The sequence below is a fragment of the Salvelinus namaycush genome, chromosome 9 (assembly GCF_016432855.1).
Source record: "Salvelinus namaycush isolate Seneca chromosome 9, SaNama_1.0, whole genome shotgun sequence".
NCBI classification, from domain to species: domain Eukaryota; kingdom Metazoa; phylum Chordata; class Actinopteri; order Salmoniformes; family Salmonidae; genus Salvelinus; species Salvelinus namaycush.
In genome coordinates this window covers 2,274,606-2,297,582 of record NC_052315.1, presented here as the reverse complement: position 1 = coordinate 2,297,582, position 22,977 = coordinate 2,274,606, and the positions used below count along the sequence as shown (strand labels likewise).

The 22,977-nt window shown below is 49.3% G+C and overlaps 2 protein-coding genes across 4 annotated transcripts in view; one reads left to right on the top strand and one right to left on the bottom strand.

The window, feature by feature from the left end:
- The window catches only part of nme7 (NME/NM23 family member 7), a 1,076,771-nt gene that overhangs the window by 1,008,831 nt on the left and 44,963 nt on the right, over nt 1-22,977 (bottom strand). The window lies entirely within an intron of this gene.
- On the top strand, nt 1,559-12,126 carry LOC120053592 (cyclic nucleotide-gated cation channel alpha-3-like). 3 transcript variants are annotated; one of them, XM_039000728.1, is made up of 7 exons: nt 1,559-1,665; nt 2,863-2,979; nt 5,721-5,843; nt 8,403-8,582; nt 9,146-9,247; nt 9,348-9,454; nt 10,745-12,126. In XM_039000728.1, the coding sequence occupies exons 1-7, from the start codon at nt 1,559-1,561 to the stop codon at nt 12,124-12,126; spliced, it is 2,118 nt and encodes a 705-aa protein (XP_038856656.1). The 3 variants fall into 3 exon arrangements, with proteins under 3 accessions (XP_038856656.1, XP_038856658.1, XP_038856657.1); XM_039000730.1 differs by lacking the exon at nt 8,403-8,582; XM_039000729.1 differs by lacking the exon at nt 8,403-8,582 and having other exon boundaries at nt 5,676-5,843.

Below are 22,977 nucleotides of genomic sequence, written 5' to 3'. Positions count from 1 at the left end.
GGTGTGGTTTTAGGCTGGGTATCTGTAAAACACGGTGTGGTTTTAGGCTGGGTATCTGTAAAACACTGTGTGGTTTTAGGCTGGGTATCTGTAAAACACTGTGTGGTTTTAGGCTGGGTATCTGTAAAACACGGTGTGGTTTTAGGCTGGGTATCTGTAAAACACGGTGTGGTTTTAGGCTGGGTATCTGTAAAACACTGTGTGGTTTTAGGCTGGGTATCTGTAAAACACGGTGGGGTTTTAGACTGGGTATCTGTAAAGCACTGTGTGGTTTTAGGCTGGGTATCTGTAAAACACTGTGTGGTTTTAGACTGGGTATCTGTAAAGCACTGTGTGGTTTTAGGCTGGGTATCTGTAAAACACTGTGTGGTTTTAGGCTGGGTATCTGTAAAGCACTGTGTGGTTTTAGGCTGGGTATCTGTAAAGCTCTTTGTGGTTTTAGGCTGGGTATCTGTAAAACACGGTGTGGTTTTAGGCTGGGTATCTGTAAAACACGGTGTGGTTTTAGGCTGGGTATCTGTAAAACACTGTGTGGTTTTAGGCTGGGTATCTGTAAAACACGGTGTGGTTTTAGGCTGGGTATCTGTAAAACACTGTGTGGTTTTAGGCTGGGTATCTGTAAAACACTGTGTGGTTTTAGGCTGGGTATCTGTAAAACACTGTGTGGTTTTAGGCTGGGTATCTGTAAAGCACTGTGTGGTTTTAGGCTGGGTATCTGTAAAGCTCTTTGTGGTTTTAGGCTGGGTATCTGTAAAGCACTGTGTGGTTTTAGACTGGGTATCTGTAAAGCACTGTGTGGTTTTAGGCTGGGTATCTGTAAAGCACTGTGTGGTTTTAGGCTGGGTATCTGTAAAGCACTGTGTGGTTTTAGGCTGGGTATCTGTAAAGCTCTTTGTGGTTTTAGGCTGGGTATCTGTAAAACACTGTGTGGTTTTAGGCTGGGTATCTGTAAAACACGGTGTGGTTTTAGGCTGGGTATCTGTAAAACACTGTGTGGTTTTAGGCTGGGTATCTGTAAAACACTGTGTGGTTTTAGGCTGGGTATCTGTAAAACACGGTGTGGTTTTAGGCTGGGTATCTGTAAAACACTGTGTGGTTTTAGACTGGGTATCTGTAAAGCTCTTTGTGGTTTTAGGCTGGGTATCTGTAAAGCACTGTGTGGTTTTAGACTGGGTATCTGTAAAGCACTGTGTGGTTTTAGGCTGGGTATCTGTAAAGCACTGTGTGGTTTTAGGCTGGGTATCTGTAAAGCACTGTGTGGTTTTAGACTGGGTATCTGTAAAGCTCTTTGTGGTTTTAGGCTGGGTATCTGTAAAGCACTGTGTGGTTTTAGACTGGGTATCTGTAAAGCTCTTTGTGGTTTTAGGCTGGGTATCTGTAAAGCACTGTGTGGTTTTAGACTGGGTATCTGTAAAACACTTTGTGACACAACTGCTGATGTTAAAAGGGCTTCATAAAATACATGTCATTGATTGATTGTGGTCTATGACCCCTTGACCTCTACAGTGTCTTGTTGGATGGCTGGAGGCCCCTGGCCAGCAGAACCTTAGGAGTCAGCATGGCAAAGATCTGCACAGACCAGTCCTACCCGGCAACGACGCGGCAACGGCCATCTCTCTGCACGCCAAATGACAATCTGGACTCCATTGAGAACGGAACCCCCAGGTCAGAGGTCGCTACAGAACGCTTGAGAGCCAATGAGCTTCTGCCTTCTAAATGGCACGCTAGTCCCTATATAGTTCTCTACTTCTGATCAAGGCCCAAAGGATTCTGGGAATAGGGTGCCATTTTGGACGTACCGAATCAAAACCGTTTAGGTTGAGCTCCGTGAATTCAGTATGTGGTGCATGAACATTTAGGCTGTGTCTCAATCCAAAAACAGCTGCCTGCTGTCTACCTTGTGGATTGAGACACGTGGACAGTGTACTGTACGTGTAGGGGAGACTGGGGTAAATTGAGCAATGTTTTGCCTCCAGCATCACTCCATAAAGGGAAATACAGAAATCTTTCTAACAAAGATATCTACTTAAATTTCAGGATAATGTGTATCCCTAGAAATAATAATCAGAATTCATGTCAACATTACACTTTTGAAAACAGCTTGTCCCCCCCCCCCCCCAAAAAAAGTGGTCTCTTACCCAGGTGTGGGGTAAATCCTACACATTTCTGTACTGAAGGAAATATTACCACTACCTTTTAAAACCATGTCTATCTTTATTTCCCAAACACTGTTTTGAAACACTTTTAACACAGGCCCTGTTGTGACCTCATATCCCAGCGATAACGCCTTGAATTACGCCTGGGAAGAAAACATTTACATTAGCTCAACTTTCCTCAAAACAAACACTATATTAGGTCACACAGAGCTACAATAATGCCCTTTCATGCTAGGTATAAGACCTCATATTAAAGCGGATAGAGACCCCAACTGATGTATAGAACACATTTGAAAAAGTATCTACTTTGGTTTTGATAAAAGCATAATGAAATCTCTAACACAATAAATACATTTTGACTTGGTGAAAAGCAGTTTTTTTCCCCCCATGTGGTTTCTTCTTGAAAATGATGACCTCGTCCTACATATTTGGTCAAATGATTCATTTTGTGTCTTAGAAACAACAACTTACCCCTTTTGGTTCAACTTACCCCTTTTGGTTCAACTTACCCCTTTTGGTTCAACTTACCCCTTTTGGTTCAACTTACCCCACTCTTCCCTACAGTAGCAATCCCAAATGGCACCCCATTCCCTATATAGCGTACTACTGTTGTGTCCTCTGGTCAACAGTACCCATACTGTATGTCACTGCTGTCATGTTCTCTCTCTCTCTCTAACGACCACTCTCCATCTCCTATTTCTTTAAGGTCCAACTCAGAGTGTGATGACACCTCGTCAGAGATTCAGGGTTCTGTCTCCGTGTTAACCAGCAGACAGCCAGAGTCTCACAGAGATTCCTTCACAGGGTCAGGAGCCCTGGCCAGGTATCCCCCACCTCGCAGTGTCGCACCCTCTCACTAGTGTGGTCATGAGCCCTGCTGGTCTGCTATTGCATAGCAACCTAGCGGTGCCAAAAGCCCTGGTCTGCTATTGCATAGCAACCTAGCGGTGCCAAAAGCCCTGGTCTGCTATTGCATAGCAACCTAGCGGTGCCAAAAGCCCTGGTCTGCTATTGCATAGCAACCTAGCGGTGCCAAAAGCCCTGGTCTGCTATTGCATAGCAACCTAGCGGTGCCAAAAGCCCATGTCTGCTATTGCATAGCAACCTAGCGGTGCCAAAAGCCCTGGTCTGCTATTGCATAGCAACCTAGCGGTGCCAAAAGCCCTGGTCTGCTATTGCATAGCAACCTAGCGGTGCCAAAAGCCCTGGTCTGCTATTGCATAGCAACCTTGCGGTGCCAAAAGCCCTGGTCTGCTATTGCATAGCAACCTAGCGGTGCCAAAAGCCCTGGTCTGCTATTGCATAGCAACCTAGCGGTGCCAAAAGCCCTGGTCTGCTATTGCATAGCAACCTAGCGGTGCCAAAAGCCCTGGTCTGCTATTGCATAGCAACCTAGCGGTGCCAAAAGCCCTGGTCTGCTATTGCATAGCAACCTAGCGGTGCCAAAAGCCCTGGTCTGCTATTGCATAGCAACCTAGCGGTGCCAAAAGCCCTGGTCTGCCCTAGAAAGCATATGTAAATTACGATCAAACCCAAAAATGTAGACCCCTGTTTTGGGCTCTAAATGTGGTTTATTATGATCAAGTTCGATCCCCACGGTGAATTCTTGACCAATGGAGATATTTAATGAAATGGTGAGCCATTCTGACTACTACATTTGTCGTCACACAGGACCACCAATCACAGGCCTGTTAGACTCACTCAGGCAGGATGAAAACGACTACACCGACCATGATCCTTTGCTAGTTACAGCCACATTCACCATGATCCTTAGTGATTTTCTTATGCAATTCAGTCCCATTCAGCAATATAGCACCTTTCATATTAAAATACATGAGCCACCAGGAGTTTTCCAGAGGATTCTTTTTCAATTTTTTTATTTAACTAGGCAAGTCAGTTAAGAACAAATTCTTATTTTCAATGACGGCCTAGGAACAGTGGGTTAACTGCCTTGTTCAGGGGCAGAACGATAGATTTTTAACTTGTCAGCTCAGGGATTTGATCCACCAACCTTTCGGTTACTAGTCCAACGCTCTAACCACTAGGCTACGCTGCCGCCCCTCCACTCTAACCACTAGGCTACGCTGCCGCCCCTCCACTCTAACCGCTACGCTGCCGCCCCTCCACTCTAACCGCTACGCTGCCGCCCCTCCACTCTAACCACTAGGCTACGCTGCCGCCCCTCCACTCTAACCACTAGGCTACGCTGCCGCCCCTCCACTCTAACCGCTAGGCTACGCTGCCGCCCCTCCACTCTAACCGCTAGGCTACGCTGCCGCCCCTCCACTCTAACCGCTAGGCTACGCTGCCGCCCCTCCACTCTAACCGCTAGGCTACGCTGCCGCCCCTCCACTCTAACCGCTACGCTGCCGCCCCTCCACTCTAACCGCTAGGCTACGCTGCCGCCCCTCCACTCTAACCGCTAGGCTACGCTGCCGCCCCTCCACTCTAACCGCTAGGCTACGCTGCCGCCCCTCCACTCTAACCGCTACGCTGCCGCCCCTCCACTCTAACCGCTAGGCTACGCTGCCGCCCCTCCACTCTAACCGCTAGGCTACGCTGCCGCCCCTCCACTCTAACCGCTAGGCTACGCTGCCGCCCCTCCACTCTAACCGCTAGGCTACGCTGCCGCCCCTCCACTCTAACCGCTAGGCTACGCTGCCGCCCCTCCACTCTAACCGCTAGGCTACGCTGCCGCCCCTCCACTCTAACCGCTAGGCTACGCTGCCGCCCCTCCACTCTAACCGCTAGGCTACGCTGCCGCCCCTCCACTCTAACCGCTACGCTGCCGCCCCTCCACTCTAACCGCTACGCTGCCGCCCCTCCACTCTAACCGCTACGCTGCCGCCCCTCCACTCTAACCGCTACGCTGCCGCCCCTCCACTCTAACCGCTACGCTGCCGCCCCTCCACTCTAACCGCTACGCTGCCGCCCCTCCACTCTAACCGCTACGCTGCCGCCCCTCCACTCTAACCGCTACGCTGCCGCCCCTCCACTCTAACCGCTACGCTGCCGCCCCTCCACTCTAACCGCTACGCTGCCGCCCCTCCACTCTAACCGCTACGCTGCCGCCCCTCCACTCTAACCGCTACGCTGCCGCCCCTCCACTCTAACCGCTACGCTGCCGCCCCTCCACTCTAACCGCTACGCTGCCGCCCCTCCACTCTAACCGCTACGCTGCCGCCCCTCCACTCTAACCGCTAGGCTACGCTGCCGCCCCTCCACTCTAACCACTAGGCTACGCTGCCGCCCCTCCACTCTAACCACTAGGCTACGCTGCCGCCCCTCCACTCTAACCGCTACGCTGCCGCCCCTCCACTCTAACCGCTACGCTGCTGCTGCCCCATACGAGGATGGCGTCAGTGCTATCAGTATCTACTGGTTTAATGTCTCTGCATCTCACCCATATCATTCAGTCATTCGTGTTCATGCAGTGCTTCATAGGGAGACATTTGGGACGTAGCCAGCGGCAGCGTAGACACAGTGTGTGTTATGTTGTTGTTTTACCTGATTGTCTAGGCTCTCTCACTTCCTGTTCATGCTGCGGACCTGGGCCTCTCACAGGATGCACCGCGAGGTGGAGAGACCGGACCTGGAACGCTTCAGGACCCCTGAGCTCAAAGAGGTCTCCAGCAGAGAGAGCAACGCACGGTCACAGGGATACCCCGACAGAGTCCGCAAGAGGAAGTAAGTCTGGACTAGAGATGGGGATGGTGAACTAGGATTGCAAAATGATGCTGATTTTATTTTTGTTGTGGAGGATTCACAGATTTTCTGCTTCTTCTGTCCTCATTCCGGGAATCTTCCAACCCAACCTGGGATTTATGGAAAACCTGTTACCAGAATTTAGCAGTTTTATACTCAACGAAAAAAAGCTGTCTTGATGAGTGAACCCTAAAAACAGATTGGACAGGTCTCTCTTCTTTTAAAAGAGATTTTCTGATCTCAGCGGGTCTAACCTGTATAAAAGGTTAAATGAAAACAAACCTAAAATCTCTAACTTTGAATATCCTTTAATAGACCTGTGATTTAATATCTTAACTTAAGATGACTTGAATAGACCTGTGATTTAATATCTTAACTTAAGATTACTCAGCAGCATTCGAATACATCAGCAGAGAAAACTGGAATTAAATTACGCTCAATTTGAATTAAATTAAGCTCAATTTGAATAAAAATTATCAATTTTGATGACATTATGCTCAATTTGAGTAATTATTTAACTAACACTGCCAATCTGTCCCTGTTTTTCCCTCTCAAGCCAAGTCAGTCAATGGCCGCTGGCTATGTACAATATGAACAACTGCAACAACACAGATGAGTAAGTGGAGCGTAGCTCTTTAGAGAGGAAGTAGAATGTAGCTCTTTAGAGAGGAAGTAGAATGTAGCTCTTTAGAGAGGAAGTAGAATGTAGCTCTTTAGAGAGGAAGTAGAATGTAGCTCTTTAGAGAGGAAGTAGAATGTAGCTCTTTAGAGAGGAAGTAGAATGTAGCTCTTTAGAGAGGAAGCAGAATGTAGCTCTTTAGAGAGGAAGTAGAATGTAACTCTTTAGAGAGGAAGTAGAATGTAGCTCTTTAGAGAGGAAGTAGAATGTAGCTCTTTAGAGAGGAAGTAGAATGTAGCTCTTTAGAGAGGAAGTAGAATGTAGCTCTTTAGAGAGGAAGTAGAATGTAGCTCTTTAGAGAGGAAGTAGAATGTAGCTCTTTAGAGAGGAAGTAGAATGTAGCTCTTTAGAGAGGAAGTAGAAAGTAGCCCTCGACACTAGTTTATAGAGGACACTGGAAGGTCTTAACCTATTGGTACACTGTAAATCCTGGTATGTATATAGTTGTAGATCCATAGAAGCGTGTATGACCGTAGACGGTAAGATCCTCTGTCGATTGTGTTCGTCCGTGGTAGACATTTGCCCTGTAGTTCGGTGTGATTGGTGTAAATCCTGAGTGTTGCAAAGATACTATAGGTGTACCTATTGCCCTCTGGTACTGTAATAGTTCTTTAGACATAGATAAGCTTGTATGACTATGGATAATAAAGATATGCTATGTCAATAGCAGCCTCGGTATGTATTTTGCTCCAGTTGTATTTTAGTTGCAACTATAGAATGAGAAGACACGTTATCATTGTTTGTACTGTAATAGTTCCATAGACATAATAGTTCTATAGACAGTCCTGATCTTGATTATACTGGTTAGACTACTGGTTATATTGTATGTCAAAAAGATACATCTAAAATTAAGTATAAACTCTTCTACTCCTTATTCAACATTCAGTGAATGGTTGAACTATACCATTTTATATTTATGTCAATATAAAGTTATTCTCATGAGGAGTGAACTGTATTGTGAACATAAACAGTAGTGGTGCTGCCACCTACAGGGCACATACGGTAATGCCCTCTGAAACACTCTGAGACTGTTTCAGCCTGGATATGATAGACCTGCACTTTCACATACGGTAACGCCCTCTGAAACACTCTGGGACCATTTCAGCCTGGATATGATAGACCTGCACTTTCACATACGGTAATGCCCTCTGAAACACTGGGACTGTTTCAGCCTGGATATGATAGACCTGCACTTTCACATACGGTAATGCCCTCTGAAACACTCTGGGACTGTTTCAGCCTGGATATAATAGACCTGTCACTGTTTCTGTAGAACAGGGGTCCACAATTACATTCAGGCATATGCCGATTTTCCTTGAGTAGGATGGTCGGGGGGACTAGAACATAGTTATAAATAAATATATAGTACACTGCAAATTGACCACAAGAATCCCAATCAGATATAGTATTTGACGATAACAGAATAATCTGCTACCTTGATTACATTGGGATACGATCACATATGGCTTCATTTATGCGTGGGACTACATGGGAACAGATTTTCTAAATTAAAATAACTTTGAGCTGATTTCCTAGTGATTTTACATTCTTTCATGTCCAACAACAAAATGATTAATTTAAATAAAAATGATCTGAAATCCCCTGGGGGGGGGGGGGCAAATAAAATGAGATTTGGGTAACCCTGCTGTAGCGACCTTTCCTCGAGCTTTGGCTCATATTGTAGTATAATAGTCCACCAATAGTCCACCAACAGTCCACCAATAGTCCACCAATAGTCTACCAATAGTCTACCAATAGTCTGTCAATAGTCTGTCAATAGTCTGCCAAAAAGACCCTAGAAAGTCACCTATAGATCATCTTAGTCCTTAACAACATGAAACATAAACATCCATTATCCATAGCAAAAAAGATGACAAGGACGAAATAAAGAAAGAGGAGAAAAAACAGGAAGAGCAAGAAGATGAGAAGAAAGAGGAGGAGCCTAAGAAGGAAGAGGAGGAGCCTAAGAAGGAAGAGCCTAAGAAGGAGGAGCCTAAGAAGGAAGAGCCTAAGAAGGAGGAGAAGAAGAAGGAGGAGCCACCGTAAGTATGACTGTAGTCTGATGGGTCGTCTGCCCCAAGATGAGAAGGATAAGGCACGCCTGACAACATGCTACACGAACATAAAAAATAGCTCCGCTCTGGTTGGATGGGTGGGAGAGTAACACTACGTGGGTGTCGGTGAGAACACACACAGGAGAGAAGGGTAGCCTTTGTTTTACCATTTCCCGGGTTTTATCACCGGGAACATTGAACATGGTGGCCATTGATTGTACAATGTCAGAACAGACATTAACAAATGTTCCGTTATAATTTATTGTATATGCAAGATGGTGGTCAATCTTGTCACTTGATTATAATGAAATACTAACCCCTTTGTGATTGAGGCCACCCCTCAGAGCCTGGTTCCTCTTTAGGTTTCTTCCTAGGTTTTGGCCTTTCTAGGGAGTTTTTCCTAGCCACCGTGCTTCTACACCTGCATTGCTTGCTGTTTGGGGTTTTAGGCTGGGTTTCTGTACAGCACTTTGAGATATCAGCTGATGTAAGAAGGGCTTTATCAATACATTTGATTTGATTTGATTGAAAACCGTGCGGTCATGTTTCAGGAAAGAGATTTGGATCATGGACCCATCAACAGACAAATACTACACGTGGCTCACCATCATTGCAGCACCATGTTTCTACAACCTGATGATGCTAGTGACCAGGTTTGTTCTCATACAGTACAGTTCGTTTGATTTTTGTTGTTGAACGTTTGTTGAACGTTTGTCGTATATTGTTGTTGACTGTTGTTCTGTCGTCCCACAGGGCATGTTTTAACGAACTCCAGAACACATACACAATGCTGTGGATTGTCCTGGACTACACCTCAGACGTAGTCTACTACGCAGACACATTCGTCAGGTCTAGAACAGGTGAGGTTCTTCTTCTAAAAACACACGAGGTATTTTTCCAGTTTGATAGACCGGGATGAGCAGGGAGACAGATAGAGGGAACGTAGTGTGAAGGCGGGTGGGGCTGGGATGTGAAGATGAGTGGGGCTGGGATGTGAAGGCGGGTGGGGCTGGGATGTGAAGATGAGTGGGGCTGGGATGTGAAGACGGGTGGGGCTGGGATGTGAAGACGAGTGGGGCTGGGATGTGAAGACGAGTGGGGCTGGGATGTGAAGACGGGTGGGGCTGGGATGTGAAGGCGGGTAGGGCTGGGATGTGAAGGCGGGTGGGGCTGGGATGTGAAGACGGGTGGGGCTGGGATGTGAAGACGAGTGGGGCTGGGATGTGAAGGCGGGTGGGGCTGGGATGTGAAGGCGGGTGGGGCTGGGATGTGAAGGCGGGTGGGGCTGGGATGTGAAGGCGGGTGGGGCTGGGATGTGAAGATGGGTGGGGCTGGGATGTGAAGACGAGTGGGGCTGGGGTGTGAAGACGGGTGGGGCTGGGAAGTGAAGGCGGGTGGGGCTGGGATGTGAAGACGAGTGGTGCTGGGATGTGAAGACGAGTGGGGCTGGGGTGTGAAGACGGGTGGGGCTGGGATGTGAAGGCGGGTGGGGCTGGGATGTGAAGGCGGGCGAGGATGTGAAGATGGGTGGGGCTGGGATGTGAAGGCGGGTGGGGCTGGGATGTGAAGGCGGGCGAGGATGTGAAGATGGGTGGGGCTGGGATGTGAAGGCGGGCGAGGATGTGAAGACGAGTGGGGCTGGGATGTGAAGGCGGGTGGGGCTGGGATGTGAAGGCGAGTGGGGCTGGGATGTGAAGACGGGCTGGGCTGGGATGTGAAGGCGGGCGAGGATGTGAAGACGAGTGGGGCTGGGATGTGAAGGCGGGCGAGGATGTGAAGACGAGTGGGGCTGGGATGTGAAGGCGGGTGGGGCTGGGATGTGAAGGCGAGTGGGGCTGGGATGTGAAGACGGGCTGGGCTGGGATGTGAAGGCGGGCGAGGATGTGAAGATGGGTGGGGGTGGGATGTGAAGGCGGGCGAGGATGTGAAGATGGGTGGGGCTGGGATGTGAAGACGGGTGGGGCTGGGGTGTGAAGACCGGTGTGGATTTGAACCAACGCAAGTAGGGGTTTCTTTGATCATTTGTGATTTGTCAAGCAAGAGAGGCAGTAGACACTTCCATGCAGTCAAAATGAATTAACTTTTGTTTGTGATTATTTGATTTCTTTTTGATTATCACTAATTACATTTTCTCTTCATTATCTTAACAGGTTATTTGGAACAGGGGCTGCTTGTGAAAGACAAACAAAAGCTTCTGGACAAATACAGACAAACGGAACAGTTCAAATGGGACGTCATTTCAATGATTCCCACAGACCTGCTTTTTCTGAAAGTGGGCATCAACTACCCCGAGCTCCGACTGAACCGGCTCGCAAAGATGAACCGCCTCTTTGAGTTCTTCGACCGCACTGAAACCAGAACCAGCTTCCCCAACGTTTTCAGAATCAGTAACCTGGTACTTTACATCCTGATCATCATCCACTGGAACGCCTGCATCTTCTTCGCCATCTCCAAGACCATCGGGTTCGGGTCCGACACCTGGGTGTACCCCAACATCAGTCACCCTGAGCACGGCCGCCTTTCCAGGAAGTACATCTACTGTCTCTATTGGTCGACTCTGACCCTGACCACCATCGGAGAAACCCCGCCCCCCGTCAGGGACTTTGAGTACCTCTTCGTGGTCGGCGACTTCCTCATCGGCGTGCTGATTTTCGCCACCATTGTCGGTAATGTTGGCGCCATGATCTCCAACATGAACAAAAACCGTGCGGACTTCCAGGCTAAGATCGACTCCATCAAGCAATACATGCAGTTCCGTAAGGTCTCCAAGGATCTGGAGGCCAGGGTCATTAAGTGGTTCGACTACCTCTGGACGGAGAAGAAGACCTGCGATGAGAAGGAGGTGCTGAAGAACTTGCCGGACAAGCTGAAGGCCGAGATCGCCATCGACGTCCATCTGGATACCCTGAAGAAAGTGAAAATCTTCCAGGAATGCGAGGCTGGGCTGCTTATTGAGTTGGTGATGAAGCTGCAGCCTCAGGTGTTCTCCCCAGGAGATTACATCTGTAAGAAGGGAGACATCGGCAGAGAGATGTACATCATCAAGGAGGGGAAGCTAGCTGTGGTTGCGGAAGACGGGGTCACACAGTGGTGTGTGCTCAGCGACGGAGCGTACTTCGGAGATATCAGTATCCTAGGCATCAAGGGTTCCAAGGCTGGCAACAGGAGAACGGCCAACATCAGGAGCGTGGGTTACTCTGACCTCTTCGCCCTGTCGAAAGACGACCTTATGGAGGCTCTCACCGAGTATCCCGAAGCCAAGAAGATCCTGGAAGAGAAGGGAAAGGCTACGTTGATGAAGGACAACATGATCGATGAGGAAATCGCTAATGCAGGTGCCGACCCCAAGGACATGGAGGAGAAGATCCTCAGGCTGGAGAGTAATATGGAAATCATGACGTCCAAGTTGGCCAAGATCATGGCTGAGTTCACATCCAGCCAGGGCAAGATCAAACAGAGGATCACCAACATGGAGTCAACAGTCAAGTCGGTCCGGCCCGAGGATATATCTGAGGTGGTGGCCGACAAGTAGACCAAATAGTCCCACGACACAATGTATTTACCCAGAGACGTTAGGAACCTTTCACACTGAGCAATGCAGAGTCAAAGGACGAAGCCAACTCGACACGTTTCAATAGGGAAGGTGCGTCAGAGTGGTAGAGGTGCAGGCGTGAAGCTGTACAAAACCAGGCACTCCTCCGTTAGCTCTGTGTGGGAGCCCTTACAGTTATAACACAGAGATGGTTTTTTTGGTTTTCAAAAACAATACATAAAACGGTAGATAGTTTGATACTTTTTGACTGTTTGTATTTATACGTCATATGTACATTATCAACAACCACGTATTACGTACCTTCTTATTGAGTAAAAATGCACCTCTAAATATGTGTCAAATGTCAATATGTTCATATGCAGTGACTGCAGTGGATTCACCTTTCCATATGCAGTGACTGCAGTGGATTCAACTTTCCATATGCAGTGACTGCAGTGGACACACCTTTCCATATGCAGTGACTGCAGTGGATTCAACTTTTCATATGCAGTGACTGCAGTGGATTCACCTTTCCATATGCAGTGACTGCAGTGGATTCAACTTTCCATATGCAGTGACTGCAGTGGACACACCTTTCCATATGCAGTGACTGCAGTGGATTCAACTTTTCATATGCAGTGACTGCAGTGGATTCAACTTTCCATATGCAGTGACTGCAGTGTATTCAACTTTCCATATGCAGTGACTGCAGTGGATTCACCTTTCCATATGCAGTGACCGCAGTGGATTCACCTTTCCATATGCAGTGACTGCAGTGGACACACCTTTCCATATGCAGTGACTGCAGTGGATTCAGCTTTCCATATGCAGTGACTGCAGTGGACACACCTTTCCATATGCAGTGACTGCAGTGGATTCAACTTTTCATATGCAGTGACTGCAGTGGATTCAGCTTTCCATATGCAGTGACTGCAGTGGATTCACCTTTCCATATGCAGTGACTGAGAAGTTACGGACTTGTGCATCTCCAAAATCAGAATCATGGCATGGAACTGGTTTCGAGACACTCGTTGGGGCAGTAGAGAGCCGGGTCGATTCAATTCCAGCCCATTCAGAGATTGTACACAGACATTTATATTCCAATACTCTTCAAAATGCTTTACAATGAGTACCATTTTTAAATTGTAATTTGGTTTACTTTCTGAATTGACTGGAATTTAAATGGAATCGACCCCAATCCTGGTAAAGAGACAAACTCTTTGTACAGGACAATTTTCATAATATAGCCTTTAGTGGTTTTGGAAATGTATTCTTTATTTTTCAAATGTTATGAGTCTAGTTGAATGAAGTGCTTCACAGAGAATAATATAATTTAGTATTATTGATCATCTGTCAATGCATTAGTATGTGTATGAATGTGGCATGTATGAAACATGTTCTATTTGATTCTATTTCTATGGCGACTACAGTCCATAACGGTGTATTTTACAACGGAGGTATCATTTGATATCTTCAGCTTTACAATTTAAGTTATGTAAACTTGACCAAACCATTAGTGTACCTCAAATATGCACAAATCACAAGACCAGACTGTCATCAAAAGCGTGTATTTGATCTGCCGTGATCTACATTTATAAATATGAAATGTGCAATGGTATGTATTAGCAAGTGTTCAATTCCAACCAAAATATTAAATGAATAATAAAAACAAAATGTTATTGTGTGTGTTTCTATGTTGTCTTTATAGTGACCGACACATGTTCCTGTAGTTCATCACTTATGTTATATTTGATTGTATAACATCCTCTAGCTTTGGCTCATATAGTCAAACAATAACCCATCAATAGTCTACCAATAGCCCACCAATAGTCTATCTATAGTCCACCAATAGTCTATCTATAGTCCACCAATAACCCACCAATAGTCCACCAATAGTCTACCAATAGCCCACCAATAGTCTATCTATAGTCCACCAATAACCCACCAATAACCCACCAATAGTCTACCAATAGCCCACCAATAGTCTATCTATAGTCCACCAATAACCCACCAATAACCCACCAATAGTCTACCAATAGTCTACCAATATCCCACCAATAGTCTACCAATAGTCCACCAATAGTCTATAGTCCACCAATAGTCTACCAATAGTCTACCAATAGTCCACCAATAGTCTACCAATATCCCACCAATAGTCTACCAATAGTCTACCAATAGCCCACCAATAGTCTACCAATAGTCTACCAATAGTCCACCAATAGTCTACCAATAGTCCACCAATAGTCTACCAATAGTCTACCAATAGTCCACCAATAGTCTACCAATATCCCACCAATAGTCTACCAATAGTCTACCAATAGTCCACCAATAGTCTACCAATATCCCACCAATAGTCTACCAATAGTCCACCAATAGTCTACCAATAGTCTACCAATAGTCCACCAATAGTCTATCTATAGTCCACCAATAGTCTACCAATAGTCCACCAATAGCCTATCTATAGCCCACCAATAGTACACCAATAGTCTACCAATATCCCACCAATTGTCCACCAATAGCCCATCAATAGTCTATCAATATCCCACCAATAGTCTATTAATAGTCCACCAATATCCCACCAATAGTCTATTAATAGCCCACCAATAGTCTATCAATATCCCACCAATAGTTTATCAATAGTCCACCAATAGTCTATTGCTAATCCACCAATAGTCCCTCTTAAGCCACCCATAAGTCAAATCAAATCTTATTTGTCACATGCACCAAATACAACAGGTGTAGTAGACATTACAGTGAAATGCTGAATACAACAGGTGTAGTAGACCTCACAGTGAAATGCTGAATACAACAGGTGTAGTAGACCTTACAGTGAAATGCTGAATACAACAGGTGTAGTAGACCTTACAGTGAAATGCTGAATACAACAGGTGTAGTAGACCTTACAGTGAAACGCTGAATACAACAGGTGTAGTAGACCTTACAGTGAAATGCTGAATACAACAGGTGTAGTAGACCTTACAGTGAAATGCTGAATACAACAGGTGTAGTAGACCTTACAGTGAAACGCTGAATACAACAGGTGTAGTAGACCTTACAGTGAAATGCTGAATACAACAGGTGTAGTAGACCTTACAGTGAAATGCTGAATACAACAGGTGTAGACCTTACAGTGAAATGCTGAATACAACAGGTGTAGTAGACCTCACAGTGAAATGCTGAATACAACAGGTGTAGTAGACCTTACAGTGAAATGCTGAATACAACAGGTGTAGTAGACCTTACATTGAAATGCTGAATACAACAGGTGTAGTAGACCTCACAGTGAAACGCCGAATACAACAGGTGTAGTAGACCTTACATTGAAATGCTGAATACAACAGGTGTAGTAGACCTCACAGTGAAATGCTGAATACAACAGGTGTAGTAGACCTCACAGTGAAATGCTGAATACAACAGGTGTAGTAGACCTTACAGTGAAATGCTGAATACAACAGGTGTAGTAGACCTTACAGTGAAATGCTGAATACAACAGGTGTAGTAGACCTTACAGTGAAATGCTGAATACAACAGGTGTAGACCTTACAGTGAAATGCTGAATACAACAGGTGTAGTAGACCTCACAGTGAAATGCTGAATACAACAGGTGTAGTAGACCTTACAGTGAAATGCTGAATACAACAGGTGTAGTAGACCTTACATTGAAATGCTGAATACAACAGGTGTAGTAGACCTCACAGTGAAACGCCGAATACAACAGGTGTAGTAGACCTTACATTGAAATGCTGAATACAACAGGTGTAGTAGACCTTACATTGAAATGCTGAATACAACAGGTGTAGTAGACCTTACATTGAAATGCTGAATACAACAGGTGTAGTAGACCTCACAGTGAAACGCCGAATACAACAGGTGTAGTAGACCTTACAGTGAAATGCTGAATACAACAGGTGTAGTAGACCTTACAGTGAAATGCTGACTACAACAGGTGTAGTAGACCTCACAGTGAAATGCTGAATACAACAGGTGTAGTAGACCTTACAGTGAAATGCTGAATACAACAGGTGTAGTAGACCTCACAGTGAAATGCTGAATACAACAGGTGTAGTAGACCTCACAGTGAAATGCCGAATACAACAGGTGTAGTAGACCTCACAGTGAAATGCTGAATACAACAGGTGTAGTAGACCTTACAGTGAAATGCTGAATACAACAGGTGTAGTAGACCTCACAGTGAAATGCTGAATACAACAGGTGTAGTAGACCTCACAGTGAAATGCCGAATACAACAGGTGTAGTAGACCTCACAGTGAAATGCTGAATACAACAGGTGTAGTAGACCTTACAGTGAAATGCTGAATACAACAGGTGTAGTAGACCTTACAGTGAAATGCTGAATACAACAGGTGTAGTAGACCTCACAGTGAAATGCTTACTTACAATGCTTACAAAGTGTTCAGTAAAAAATAGATAAGTAAACATTAAGTAAACATAGCCATTTGATTAGCTATTCAGGAGTCTTATGGCTTGGGGGTAGAAGCTGTTAAGAAGCCTCTTGGACCTAGACTTGGCGCTCCGGTACCGCTTGCCATGCGGTAGCAGAGAGAACAGTCTATGACTAGGGTGGCTGGAGTCTGACAATTTTTAGGGCCTTCCTCTGACACCGCCTGGTACAGAGGTTCTGAATGGCAGGAAGCTTGGCCCCATTGATGTAATGGGCTGTACGCACAACCCTCTGAAGTGCCTTGTAGTCAGAGGCCGAGCAGTTGTCATACCAGGTGGTGATGCAACCAGTCAGGATGCTCTTGATGGTGCAGCTGTAGAACGTTTTGTGGATCTGGGGACCCATGCCAAATCTTTTTAGTCTCCTGAGGGGGAAAAGGTTTTGTCGTGCCCTCTTCACAACTGTCTTGGTGTGTTTGGACCATGATAGTTTGTTGGTGATGTGGACACCAATCTGCTCCACTACAGCCCTGTCGATGAGAATGGGGGCGTGCTCCCTTTTCCTGTAGTCCACAATCATCTCCTTTGTCTCGATCACGTTGAGGGAGAGGTTGTTGTCCTGGCACCACACGGACAGGTCTCTGACCTCCTCCCTTTAGGTTGTCTCATCGTTGTCGGTGATCAGGCCTAACACTGTTGTGTCATTGGCAAACTTAATGATGGTGTTGTCTGGCCGTGCAGTTATGAGTGAACAGGAAGTACAAGAGGAGACTGAGCATGCACCCCTGAAGGGCCCCCATGTTGAGGATGTGTTGATACCTACCTTTACCACCTGGTGGCGGCCCGTCAGGAAGTCCAGGATCCAGTAGCAGAGGGAGGTGTTTAGTCCCAGGGTCCTTAGCTTAGTGATGAGCTTGGAGGGCACTATGGTGTTGAACGCTGAGCTGTAGTCAATGAACAGCATTCTCACGTAGGTGTTCCTTTTGTCCAGGTGGGAAAGGCCAGTGTGGCGTGCAATAGAGATTGCATCATCTGTGGATCTGTTAGGGCGGTATGCAAATTGGAGTAGGTCTAGGGTTTCTGGAATAATGGTGTTGATGTGAGCCATTACCAGCCTTTCAAAGCACTTCATGGCTACGGACGTGAGTGCTACGGGTCTGTAGTCATTTAGGCAGGTTACCTTAGTGTTCTTGGGCACAGGGACTATGGTGGTCTGCTTGAAACATGTAGGTATTACAGACTCAATCAGGACAGGTTGAAAATGTCAGTGAAGACACCTGCCAGTTGGTCCGCGCATGCTCGGAGTACACGTCCTGGTAATCCGTCTGGCCCTGCGACCTTGTGAATGTTGACCTGTTTAATTCTATCCTCCTGATTCCTGCTTACAAGCAAAAACTAAAGCAGGAAGTACCAGTGACTCGAGCTAATAAAGAAGTGGTCTGATGAAACAGATGCTAAACTACAGGACTGTTTTGGTTAGCACAGACTGGAACATGTTCAGGGATTCATCTAATGGCATTGAGGAGTACACCACCTCAGTCACTGGCTACATCAATAAGTGCATCGATGACTTCGTCCCCACAGTGACTGTACGTACATACCCCAACCAGAAGCCATGGATTACAGGCAACATTCGCACTGAGCTAAAGGGTAGAGCTGCTGATTTCAATGAGCGGGTCTCTAACCTGGACGCTATGCCCTCCGACGAAAACAGGCAAAGTGTCTATACAGGACTATGATCAAATTGTACTACACCGGCTCCGACGCTCGTCGGATGTGGCAGGGTTTGCAAACTATTACAGACTACAAAGGGAAGCACAGCCGAGAGCTGCCCAGTGACATGAGCTTACCAGACGAGTTAAATTACTTTTATGCTCGCTTCGAGGCAAGCAACACTGAAGTATGCATGAGAGCATCAGCTGTTCAGGACGACTGTGTGATCACGCTCTCCGTAGCCGATGTGAGTAAGACCTTTATTAACTGGCTTGCCCGGTAAAATAGAAAAGCCACAGAGCTGACTGCAGTTGTTACGCGTCAACGGATGGACGGGTGGGGCTGGGATGTGAAGACGAGTGGGGCTGGGATGTGAAGACGGGTGGGGCTGGGATGTGAAGACGGGTGGGGCTGGGATGCAGTTGTTACGCGTCAACGGATGGATGTCGGCTTCAATACCCTGATGGCATATCTTAGAACCAGAAGACAACAAGACGCCACGTCAAAAGACTGTGATGGCCCAGATGGAGAAATTGTAGCATGATTGCTCTGCAAGTACAAAGCGCGATCTCTCAAACACCATACGTGGCGTTAACAACAGATTGTTGGACGTCTATGAACACGCTGTCATACATCACTGCAACGACCCGTCACATTGATGAGAAGTGGGACTCGAAGTCTCATGTACTGAGAACATGGAGGAAAGGAACACAGCAGAGAACCTAATACCATTGTTGCTGAGTGGGTCGGGGACAGCAGTAAGGTGAGCGCCGTCTAGCTGGTACGTAGTCAAGACTGCGGTACATTGAAATGCATTGTCCCCTAGTGGTCATAGGCGATCATATCTGAATTTTGTAGTGGTCATAGGCGATCATATCTGAATTTTGTAGTGGTCATAGGCGATCATATCTGAATTTTGAATTCAAGTTATTAAAAACGATTCAATGAGAGAGAAAAAAAAAAAGTCTGGTTAAACCTGAAGGACTTTTTATTTATTTTTTTACATTTGTCACATGCCCTAAAGTAATCGCAAGAGTAGGGGCTGAATATATACAGTAGGGGCTGAATATATACAGTAGGGGCTGAATATATACAGTACAATCCAGAGAGGAACCTTTGACTGGAAAAACATACCGTTTTCAGTGTCTGAGCCCACTTGCCTTAGAGCCGATCACAACATCAAAAAACGTTTAACTGGATGCATTTTGTCAGGCAGGACCGTACAGCACTGAATGAGGGCACATTTAACATGGAAAGCTGTCTATAGAACAGCTACCATGAATATTCAGAGTTGATATTTCACAGTATTGTATCTGTGTGTATACGGTTCTATATTTCTAAGATGCATTCAGATCCCCAGATCTTGTTGGTTTGTGTATGTAGGGCAGACAACGGACTACTTGTATTCCACATTTTTTGTAACTATCAGAGCTTGCAATTTTGGATGACATGAGTTTAGGTGGACCCAACCGCCTCCACCCAGGCATTATTCTGCGCTTGTTGAGTTTGGGGAGGTGTTTTTCTTAGAGCTGATGACAATAGCCACAACATCAGAAAACTGGGGGTATTTTTTATCTGGGGGTATTTTTTATCAGACCATACAACACTGAGTGAGAGCAGATTTGACTTGGAAAGTGGTCGACTGAGCAGTTAACATTTTTTAAATATTAATAGATAAATATTCTCTCCCCAGCCCCGCTGGCTGTCCTGTCCTCTCCCCAGCCCCTCTCGGTGTCCCTGTCCTCTCCCCAGCCCCTCTCGGTGTCCCTGTTCTCTCCCCAGCCTGTTCTCTCCCCAGCCCCTCTGGTGTCCCTGTTCTCTCCCCAGCCCCCCTGGCTGTCCCTGTCCTCTCCCCAGCCCCTCTCTGTGTCCCTGTCCTCTCCCCAGCCCCTCTCGGTGTCCCTCTCCCCAGCCCCCCTGCGTGTCCCTGTCCTCTCCCCAGCCCCTCTGGCTGTCCCTGTTCTCTCCCCAGCCCCTCTGGCTGTCCCTGTCCTCTCCCCAGCCCCCCTGGCTGTCCCTGTCCTCTCCCCAGCCCCCCTGCATGTCCCTGTTCTCTCCCCAGCCCCCCTGCGTGTCCCTGTTCTCTCCCCAGCCCCTCTGGCTGTCCCTGTCCTCTCCCCAGCCCCCCTGGCTGTCCCTGTTCTCTCCCCAGCCCCTCTGGCTGTCCCTGTTCTCTCCCCAGCCCCTCTGGCTGTCCCTGTCCTCTCCCCAGCCCCTCTGGCTGTCCCTGTCCTCTCCCCAGCCCCTCTGGCTGTCCCTGTCCTCTCCCCAGCCCCTCTGGCTGTCCCTGTCCTCTCCCCAGCCCCCCTGCGTGTCCCTGTTCTCTCCCCAGCCCCCCTGCGTGTCCCTGTCCTCTCCCCAGCCCCTCTGGCTGTCCCTGTCCTCTCCCCAGCCCCTCTGGCTGTCCCTGTCCTCTCCCCAGCCCCCCTGGCTGTCCCTGTCCTCTCCCCAGCCCCCCTGCGTGTCCCTGTTCTCTCCCCAGCCCCTCTGGCTGTCCCTGTTCTCTCCCCAGCCCCTCTGGCTGTCCCTGTTCTCTCCCCAGCCCCTCTGGCTGTCCCTGTCCTCTCCCCAGCCCCTCTGGCTGTCCCTGTCCTCTCCCCAGCCCCTCTGGCTGTCCCTGTCCTCTCCCCAGCCCCCCTGCGTGTCCCTGTTCTCTCCCCAGCCCCCCTGGCTGTCCCTGTCCTCTCCCCAGCCCCCCTGGCTGTCCCTGTTCTCTCCCCAGCCCCCCTGGCTGTCCCTGTCCTCTCCCCAGCCCCCCTGCGTGTCCCTGTTCTCTCCCCAGCCCCCCTGGCTGTCCCTGTTCTCTCCCCAGCCCCTCTGGCTGTCCCTGTCCTCTCCCCAGCCCCCCTGGCTGTCCCTGTTCTCTCCCCAGCCCCCCTGGCTGTCCCTGTTCTCTCCCCAGCCCCTCTCGGTGTCCCTGTTCTCTCCCCAGCCCCTCTGGCTGTCCCTGTTCTCTCCCCAGCCCCTCTCGGTGTCCCTGTTCTCTCCCCAGCCCCTCTCGGTGTCCCTGTTCTCTCCCCAGCCCCCCTCTGGCTGTCCCTGTCCTCTCCCCAGCCCCTCTGGCTGTCCCTGTTCTCTCCCCAGCCCCCCTGCGTGTCCCTGTTCTCTCCCCAGCCCCCCTGCGTGTCCCTGTTCTCTCCCCAGCCCCTCTGGCTGTCCCCTCCCCAGCCCCTCTGGCTGTCCCTGTCCTCTCCCCAGCCCCTCTGGCTGTCCCTGTTCTCTCCCCAGCCCCTCTGGCTGTCCCTGTTCTCTCCCCAGCCCCCCTGGCTGTCCCTGTTCTCTCCCCAGCCCCTCTGGCTGTCCCTGTTCTCTCCCCAGCCCCTCTGGCTGTCCCTGTTCTCTCCCCAGCCCCTCTGGCTGTCCCTGTTCTCTCCCCAGCCCCCCTGCGTGTCCCTGTTCTCTCCCCAGCCCCCCTGCGTGTCCCTGTCCTCTCCCCAGCCCCCCTGGCTGTCCCTGTTCTCTCCCCAGCCCCCCTGGCTGTCCCTGTTCTCTCCCCAGCCCCTCTGGCTGTCCCTGTTCTCTCCCCAGCCCCCCTGCGTGTCCCTGTTCTCTCCCCAGCCCCCCTGGCTGTCCCTGTCCTCTCCCCAGCCCCCCTGGCTGTCCCTGTTCTCTCCCCAGCCCCCCTGGCTGTCCCTGTCCTCTCCCCAGCCCCCCTGCGTGTCCCTGTTCTCTCCCCAGCCCCCCTGGCTGTCCCTGTTCTCTCCCCAGCCCCCCTGGCTGTCCCTGTTCTCTCCCCCAGCCCCCTCTGGCTGTCCCTGTCCTCTCCCCAGCCCCCCTGCGTGTCCCTGTTCTCTCCCCAGCCCCCCTGGCTGTCCCTGTTCTCTCCCCAGCCCCCCTGGCTGTCCCTGTCCTCTCCCCAGCCCCTCTGGCTGTCCCTGTCCTCTCCCCAGCCCCTCTCGGTGTCCCTGTTCTCTCCCCAGCCCCCCTGGCTGTCCCTGTTCTCTCCCCAGCCCCCCTGGCTGTCCCTGTCCTCTCCCCAGCCCCTCTCTGTGTCCCTGTCCTCTCCCCAGCCCCTCTCTGTGTCCCTGTCCTCTCCCCAGCCCCTCTCGGTGTCCCTGTCCTCTCCCCAGCCCCTCTCGGTGTCCCTGTCCTCTCCCCAGCCCCTCTGGCTGTCCCTGTTCTCTCCCCAGCCCCTCTGGCTGTCCCTGTCCTCTCCCCAGCCCCTCTGGCTGTCCCTGTCCTCTCCCCAGCCCCTCTGGCTGTCCCTGTCCTCTCCCCAGCCCCCCTGCGTGTCCCTGTTCTCTCCCCAGCCCCTCTGGCTGTCCCTGTCCTCTCCCCAGCCCCTCTGGCTGTCCCTGTCCTCTCCCCAGCCCCCCTGGCTGTCCCTGTCCTCTCCCCAGCCCCTCTGGCTGTCCCGTCCTCTCCCCAGCCCCCCTGGCTGTCCCTGTCCTCTCCCCCCCTCTGGCTGTCCCTGTTCTCTCCCCAGCCCCTCTGGCTGTCCCTGTTCTCTCCCCAGCCCCCCTGCGTGTCCCTGTTCTCTCCCCAGCCCCCCTGCGTGTCCCTGTCCTCTCCCCAGCCCCCCTGCGTGTCCCTGTCCTCTCCCCAGCCCCCCTGCGTGTCCCTGTCCTCTCCCCAGCCCCTCTGGCTGTCCCTGTCCTCTCCCCAGCCCCCCTGCGTGTCCTCCCTCCCCAGCCCTCTGGCTGTCCCTGTCCTCTCCCCAGCCCCTCTGGCTGTCCCTGTTCTCTCCCCAGCCCCTCTGGCTGTCCCTGTTCTCTCCCCAGCCCCTCTGGCTGTCCC